General features: G+C 30.3%; 1 protein-coding gene across 1 annotated transcript; it reads left to right on the plus strand.

Moving 5' to 3' along the window:
* Positions 1 to 295: 295 nt before the first annotated feature.
* Positions 296 to 3567, plus strand: LOC106358560 (scarecrow-like protein 28). Its single transcript, XM_022710218.2, has 2 exons — positions 296 to 1811; positions 1896 to 3567. The coding sequence occupies exons 1-2, from the start codon at positions 1397 to 1399 to the stop codon at positions 3326 to 3328; spliced, it is 1848 nt and encodes a 615-aa protein (XP_022565939.2). The 5' UTR covers positions 296 to 1396; the 3' UTR covers positions 3329 to 3567.
* Positions 3568 to 8934: the final 5367 nt, after the last annotated feature.

Raw genomic sequence — 8934 nt, forward strand, 5'->3', positions numbered from 1 at the left:
TTTTAAGTTTTTACTTTGTAATATTTTTTTTTGTTTTCTAGGTACTTTATTAAGATAACCAAAATTCTGGTTTTCAAAAAGTATTGTGTTTTTGAATAAATTGAATGTTGTATTTTAAATAAATCGAAATAATATTCCTAAGCATTTGTTTATAATTATGAGAAAGTGTTCAGTGTGTGATGAGGGATTTTTATGTAGCTTTTCATATGTTTTTTAGAGTAACGATACTATAAAAGATTTACTCATGACAAGTCTGAATTCAGTACCCAAAATATTTATTTGGTCTGTAAACTCTGTATAATGATTTTTTTTTAACCAGGAATGTACTATCATACTAAATTAATGCCATGTTGACAAAAATAGGAGTAATAATGTTTTATTTTTGGTGTGTATATTAAAGTCTTTTTTGGCTTGTCCAACTAGACTTCATTGATGTCTGTACACACCCAACACTCTCCTTCCTCCCCCAACGGTCATATTTCTCCGACAATATACAAACGGTCACTAAACCTTTAACTACTTTTCCACCGTTCGATTCTGTAAATCCAACGGCTTAGAAACATCCTGATTGCCTCGTGCATTACTCACTCTGCCCCAAAAAAAAAACAATTTAGTGTAAAAAGAAAAGTGACTTCAATTCTCGAAGACCCAACAAGAAAACAAACTGAAAAAGTTGGTGAGAAGTATGGTATTAGTAGAACAACCCTGTATACTACCACATTCTGTAGAGTGTTAGAGAGAGAGAGAGAGAGAGAGAACCAAAAGTGAGTGAGAGTGAGAGAGAGAAACCAGATAGAGAGAGAGAGAGAGAGAGGGACAACAAGAAAGAAAAGGATTATAGCAGTCACAGTAATCTCTGAGTGAAGTTCTGATCTGGGTTTTGTGTGTTTGGGTTTCTTGATCTGGGAAATTTGGCAAACCGGGATGGAAAACCGGAATGGAGAACCGGGTCTACAAAGTCTGTTCATCAACGGAGGAGATCATCTTCTTCAACAACAGCTTCCTCTGTTCATGATGATGTGATTTTCGTTGGTCATCATTATCATCAACATTTTAGATTTTGTTTGTTAAAAAAAACTTGAAGGAATCCGATGATTGTGTGTTTATGGTAGATTGATTTGATTAAGTTTTATAGATTAGTTCTATTCTTTCATTCTTTTATTTGATTATATATTTTATTTGGGGGAGGGGGTTCATTTCATTTTCTATTTATTTGCATATTAAGTCACAAAAAATCATTCATATAGGATTTTCACTTTGATTTCTTTCTATTTTGATTTTTTTTTTCCCATCGGATTCCATTTTTTTTAATCAATTGTTGTTTGTGCAAACAGACACTTAGACCATATCACTCACATAGATTAATTTGGGGGTGGGTAGATATTTTTTGTAGAGGATGTTGGCAGGTTGTTCAAGTTCATCATTGTTGTCACCGACCAGAAGATTAAGGAGTGAAGCAGCAGCAGCAACATCATCAGCCGTATCAGTACATTTTCCCATGAACACACAAAGATTGGACTTACCCTGCAGCAGTAGTAACTTCCCCCGCAAGGAAACACCTTCCAGCCGACCACTTGGACGCAGCATCTCACTCGACAACATCAACAGCAACAACAACAACAACAACAAAACTGGTGGATGTTCGCTTAAGCAGAGCATAAAGCTTCCACCTTTGGCAACTACAAGAGGAAATGCAGATGGGTTTTCATGGAACAACGACAACAACAACAACAGAGAGAAGAAGAGTTTGAAGAGATTGGCTGAAGACAAGGAGGACGAGTCTTGTCTGAGCAGAGTGAAGAGGCAAAGAGGTGAAACAGGAGATGAACACAACATGGGTTTCTGGTTTGATCATTTCACTCCAGCATCATTACCCTTTTCTTTGACATGTTCAGGTGATAATGATGAAAAGTTGATCTCTACTCAGCCTTTACGGGGTCATCCACACTGGGTTAACTCGGTTATCACCGAGTTAGCTGGTTTAGGCGATAAGGACATCGAGAGTAACCGTCCTGCTTCAGGATCATCAACAAGCGCATCAGCAGAGAGTCATAGCTTCAGACACAGAGTACCAGAACCCACAAACGGTTCAAGGCATCCGTATACACAACACGGAGGCAGCGCAGAGAGAAGGACCATTGAGAACATCAACAACAACAACAACAACAATCACAGGAACGACACACAGAGAGATTTGGAGCTTGTGAATCTCCTTACGGGATGCTTAGAAGCGATCAGAACAAGAAACATAGCAGCGATCAACCATTTCATCGCAAGAAGCGGTGAACTTGCTTCTCCTAGAGGAACAACACCAATGACTCGTCTCATAGCTTACTACACCGAAGCTCTAGCTCTAAGAGTGGCTCGCATGTGGCCTCACATCTTCCACATCACACCGCCTCGTGACTTCGAGGACGAGTCAGCAAACGCGTTGAGGTTCTTGAACCAAGTGACACCAATCCCAAAGTTCATTCACTACACAGCGAACTCGATGCTACTCAGAGCGTTCGAAGGGAAAGAGAGAGTTCACATCATCGACTTCGACATCAAGCAAGGCTTACAATGGCCCAGCTTCTTCCAAAGCCTAGCTTCAAGGCCCAATCCACCACGACACGTGCGCATCACAGGCGTTGGAGAATCCAAACACGAGCTCAACGAGACGGGAGACCGTCTCCACGGCTTCGCGGAGGCGATGCATCTCCAGTTCCAGTTCCATCCCGTGGTGGATAGGCTCGAGGACGTTAGGCTGTGGATGCTTCACGTCAAGGAAGGCGAAGCCGTCGCCGTGAACTGCGTTTCGCAGATGCACAAGACGCTTTACGACGGGACAGGAGCTGCGGTTAGAGACTTTGTGGGTTTGGTCAGAAGCACCAACCCTGTAGCTGTCGTTATTGCAGAACAGGAAGCGGAACACAACTCCGTGCAGCTCGAGACGAGAGTGTTTAACTCGCTAAAGTACTATTCCGCGGTTTTTGACGTGATGCACAAGCGTCTCGGTGCGGATAGCTTGATGAGGGTTAAGATCGAGGAGGTTTTGTTCGGGAGAGAGATCAGGAACATTGTGGCGTGCGAAGGAAGTCATCGGCAGGAGAGGCATGTGGGTTTTGGGCAGTGGAGGAGGATGCTGGAGCAGTTAGGGTTTCGGAGTCTTGGAGTTTCGGAGAGAGAGGTTTTGCAGAGCAAGATGCTGCTTAGGATGTATGGAGATGGCGATGAGGAGTTCTTTAATGTAGAGAGGAGCGATGAAGATGGAGGAGGAGTCACGTTGCGGTGGTTGGATCAGCCGCTTTACACGGTCTCGGCTTGGAGTGTCGGAGGGAGTTCTTAGGGATTTGGATGAATATTATACATTTAGGGATTTGGAGTCTATAGAGAAATGGGTATAAGTTTTTTTTTTTTAAAGAAAATTGGTTTTATTCTTTTATTCTTTTTCTTGGGGTGGGAAATTTTTATAAATGAAGGCTTAGAAGAAATATTTGTATTGGTTTGGATCTTATATTCTTTTCTTTTTTTTTTTGTCATCCATCTTATATCCTTTTATGAATAAAAAAATGAAGTAATTTTATATTTTGAATCAACACGATTTTTAGTAATATGTTGCTTTACTATTTGTGAGGAGATTTTACTTTTATATTAAAAACAACAAACAAATATATTAGTTTGATTTTTCTATTGAATCAACAAAATTCAGTTAAATTTTGCTTTACTATTTGTGAGGGGATTTTACTTTTATATTGAAAACAACAAACAAATGTATTAGTTTGATTTTTCTATTGAATCAACAAAATTTATTGATATTTTACTTCACTATTTGTGAGGAGATTTTACTTTTATATATTGAAAACAAACAAATGTATTATTAGTTTGATTTTTCTATTCTTTTTTATCAATAAGAAAATTCAACAAAATTTTGTGAATATTTTTTTAATATTACAGTAGAAACAACTATACAGTGTAATTGTTGATCTGGACCAGTATGAAATCGGCCCATTACTCATTAGTAAGTCTTATTTGTGTATTGCCGTGCTGTGTAGCTTCTGGTTTGGTTATACAATAAAAATGCAACCAAGATTTGAATGCAAAGTCAGTTAGAAAAGCACTTTAAGTGTATTCATCCGCTTTTCTCTTAATATATATATATATATATATATATATCATTTAGACCCTGATCCGCGCTGGCGCGCGGACGCGGATATGAATTTTCGGTTTTTGTTTATTTATTTAACTAAATTATGTATTTGTAATATTTGATGTATTATATTCACCAAGTAAATAATTTTTTTGGCATCTTAAACCATCCATTTATGACGAATATTCGATATCATATAAAAAGTTGAACAAATATACGTAATTAGAGAATTGTAGACGATATATAAAAACAATGGTTATTAATGTAAAATATGAAGAAATATTATACTATGACTTAGTATGGCATAAAAGATTATAAATTAGTTATAAATGTTTAAATAAAATAAAATGATTTTTAAATTTTTATGAAAATTTTAACATATAAAAAAGGGCGATGAATTAGTCATCAAATTGTAAATAATTTCATAAATTTATTAATAATAAATTATTTATAGTCTTTGTTTTTCGTCAAGATAATTATTAAATGTTCATAACATTAATATGTTAAAAGACCATATTATGAAAGCCCATGTTGTAACCGTTTTTTTCCGGAAAGTATAACAAAAAAAAATTACCTTTAACTCTTCGTTTTGTTTAAGTTCTGTGTCGGTAAAAGATTAAAAAAAATCTCTCTATCTTTTTCAATGTTCAATTTGAAGCTTATTATGCGAAAATCATACGCAAATATAGGCAATTGGTTGGAATCTCTATATCTTTATATTCTTATAAATTTTAAATTTATTGTTTCATCTTCTACAAGCAAATCAATTACTGAAGTAATAGATCAATTGGTTGGAATCAAATCTATTCTTATGATTAGTGTAATTATGGTTATAGTTTCTTTATTTAATAGGTACATTAAAGATACGACATTGAAGATATTTTGTTTTGATTAATAGAAGATATTGGATTTTGAGTTTGTATTTATTGATTTGTTTTTTTTATAAAGCTTAGGAAATCAATAAGATGATTGGTTTGTTGATACATCCTATAAAGAAAACGAAAGCTATAGGTGGTTTGAATATTGTACATCGATCGATGCATGATGTAAGTTGACTATATAAAACTTGAGCATGATCATTTCAAACTAAAGCATAGGTAGGTTATATGCATTTGTTATATTGTAGTTAATATATTTTAAATATTACATGAGTCAAGTGATTCACGTTTTCGTAAAAATAAAATTCAGTTCATTATTGGGCCGTACTCGTCCGTAATAAGCTACGTTAAATATGATGTATTTTTAGGTTCATTTAATGACATTAAGTTTAAATTTGATTAAGAAAAACTCATTAATTTAACTGGAAAAGACAAACATTAAAATAAGTAGGTTCATTTAATGACATTAAGTTTAAATTTGATTAAGCAAAACTCATTAATTTAACTGGAAAAGACAAGCATTAAAATAAGTAGTTTAATTTAATTCTCAGTGGCATGGAAATGTAAATAAGCTAGAAAACTTAGGGGTATTTTTTAATGGGTACTTCTCTTTTAATAATATAGATAGATATATATACCAAATAATATATAGATATTATTTTCATTTATGTCTCTTTTAATAACTTAACACAATTATTTTTCTATTTGTTTATTTTTAACTTATTTTAAAATCTCATTAGTTTATATATTTTAAGTAAAATGCATTTAATGTATATAAGCATATACTATTATTAAATTATTGCACATATGTAAATAATATACACTTCTAAATAAAATTTAATTACATAAATATTTAAACTGCTTAATCTGCTAATGTTTCATTTGATTCGTCCCATCTTTTTTAGTTTCAATCAATCTTTTTAATGGGCTAGATCTGCAATGCGTAATTCACTTTTCTTATTTGGAGTCAATGTAAGATTATTTATAACTGATTGTAATATATATTATAAAATTATTTCTATTACATCTTTTACTATTGAAAATCTATTATTTTTAAGTAAAAATTCATCTTTATATTTTCATACTAATATATTTTTTTCACAAAACACTTATTAAAAAAAAAGAATGGAGAACATTGAAAGTGGAGACGGAAGTTGATAATGGTGTATTTGACAACCAGGATGACGGTGGTGACAATGATGACGACAAGATGGTGAAAATAACACTGGCGGACGATGGTGATAATATTGGTGGCAGTAACAATGTCGATAGCAATGATGGTGTTGTTTACAACATTGCCGAGGGTGACTGTGGTGGTCACCATGTCAGTGTTCAGTTGTATTATAATTAATAACCAAACTTCTTGATGAGTTATCAATATATTTTGTATAACACCAAAATTAATTATTAACATATATTTTATGATACTATAGATGGATTGACATGATAATTTTAATATTTTATATTTTATAGTTTTTTCAATGATATAATTAGATGAACATGATAATTTATAACATATTAATTTATTTATTACCATAATATCAAATTTCTGATATAATAATTGGACTGATAAGATATTTTATGATAAACTGTGTTTTAATTTCAGTTGAACAGATTTTTTTTAAAGTTAGTTTACAATATCATCAGCATTGTATATTGACAATATAGTTTAGACAAAAATATTTTTGTGTAGCTAAACAAAATAAATATATTTTTATTTTAAGATTTTTTATTTTTTAATTATTTAAAAATGCATTGTTAGTTACCTAATTTACAAGTTATTCGTTGCAATTTATTTAACTCAGTCACTAGATTCTGACCCGCCCTTAAAAAGGGCGGGTATAATTTTTGTTTTACATCTTTTTAGGTCTTTTCAATTGGTAATTTAAATATAGGTCTAATGGCATAAAGCATAATAAATAATATTCTAAATAATGATAAAGATAAAAGAAATAATAGTTGGACCATACTTTTATCAATGGGTCACACTGCTATTTTAATAGATTAGATAATGTAAGATAACTAACTATTGGAACATACATTATACATATAGCCTTTATATATTATTAGAGAAACATTAGAATGTTTGAGATATGACACATATCATTAACATATAATATAGTTCTCACTAAATTAACCATAAAGTTAATTATTCATGAACAAAAAATAATAATAATATTCTTTTTTTTCTTAAATAGAAACTATAGAATTATCTATATGATCAAAATATATATGATAATTAATGATTTTGAATAATAAAGATTTGATAACAATTTATTTATCCTCTAACATTTCTTCTTAATTTTATATAATTAAAATAAATTAAACAATCACATTAGTTATATAATAAAAATATTTTTTTTATATGTTATATTTTGAATTATTAAAAATGACTAAAATGACTAAAACTGTTAAAATTATCACATTGAAATTTTTTGTGATCAGTGGTTTAAATATTTTGTTATTACAAGATATAAATGATCATCAAACTATATGAGTAGGAAGTCTCATTTAATAAATTTTCAAATAATATATATATATATATATATTAATATCGTTTAGATTAAACTATATACTATATAAAATATATAATATTATAATCTTGAAATTCACGTTAAATGAGTATTGAGAACTTAATATTTAACTTCAAAATTTAAATTTAAAAATGATTATAAATTATTAAAACTATTTAAAATTTTACATTGAAATTTTTGTTATCAATAGTTTTAAAAAGATACAAATGATCATAAAATCATATTATGTCTTCTTTAATAGATAATCGTATTAAAAAATATATTGTATATGTTATTATCATTTAAATTTACTATACTATATAAAATAGATAAATTAGTTGTTTATATTTATATACCTTAAAATAATTGTAAATAAATAAGAATGATATGTTTTCAGTCATTGCGTCAACTTAATTATATACATAATAAATACTGAATATACAATTACTTTACATATATATTATTTTATTATTTCATAATATATATAAACGTATAATAAATAACAATGAATGAAAAAAGTTGTATACATAAACTTTATCATGCACAAAGCGCATATCTTAACCTAGTATAAACGGCAAACATCTTAATTATTTTTAATGATTAGGCTTATATTTTGTTACGGAGCTATGCTGATTTGATAGAAAAAACTTAGGATCGTTCACAACCATTGGGCATTGTCGTGTATATTACATAGTATATAAAATTATTTATTGTAATCAGGATGTCTTGCAAGGGTTTCTGTAAGATAGTAGTCATGTTACTTATTTTTTTTTGGTATAATCATGTTACTTATTTTGTAAACTCTTATCTATATTACCAACGGTTCAAATGTATTTCCATGATCCATCTTTAATTTCTTAAACTCATAATTTTTTAAAATAGTAATTGTCTATCTAATTAGTAATTACCATTGCTATCTTTGCTTTATTATATTGTTTCAGTTTGACGCACGGAAGTACTTGTAAGCTAGTAGTGATTTCAAATCAATCACCTTTATCATGGAAATACATTTCAACTGTTGGCATTATGCTTTTCTCCTAAAAAAAACTGTTGGCACTTGGCACTATGCTAATTTGATATAAAAGTTATGATACCACAATCGTTTATTTTTTTATAAAGTATGTTTTGCGAGTTTTTTTTTTAAGATAGTCATGTTACTTATAGAAAAGTACCAACAGTTGTTTTTCCATGATTCCATCTTAACTTTTTGAAAACTCTTATATGTTTAAAAAAATAATTGTCTATCTAATTAGTAATTAACCTTTGTATCATATATTTTATTGTGTTGTCTTTAGTTTAGATCACGGAAGAACTTGTAAGCTAGCTATGACTTCAAATCAATCACCGTTAACTCAAATTTTGAATAAAAATATCACATAAAATTATAACTTCAACTTTAAACAAAAAAAATATT

Source organism: Brassica napus, chromosome C9, assembly GCF_020379485.1.
Source record: "Brassica napus cultivar Da-Ae chromosome C9, Da-Ae, whole genome shotgun sequence".
Lineage (NCBI taxonomy): Eukaryota > Viridiplantae > Streptophyta > Magnoliopsida > Brassicales > Brassicaceae > Brassica > Brassica napus.

Bases quoted from the DNA above. Each gene is read 5' to 3' on its own strand.
- LOC106358560 (XM_022710218.2), top strand. From the start codon at position 1,397: ATGTTGGCAGGTTGTTCAAGTTCATCATTGTTGTCACCGACCAGAAGA. The intron at 1,812-1,895 runs GTGAAACAGGAG...TGACATGTTCAG, and splicing joins CAGAGTGAAGAGGCAAAGAG to GTGATAATGATGAAAAGTTG.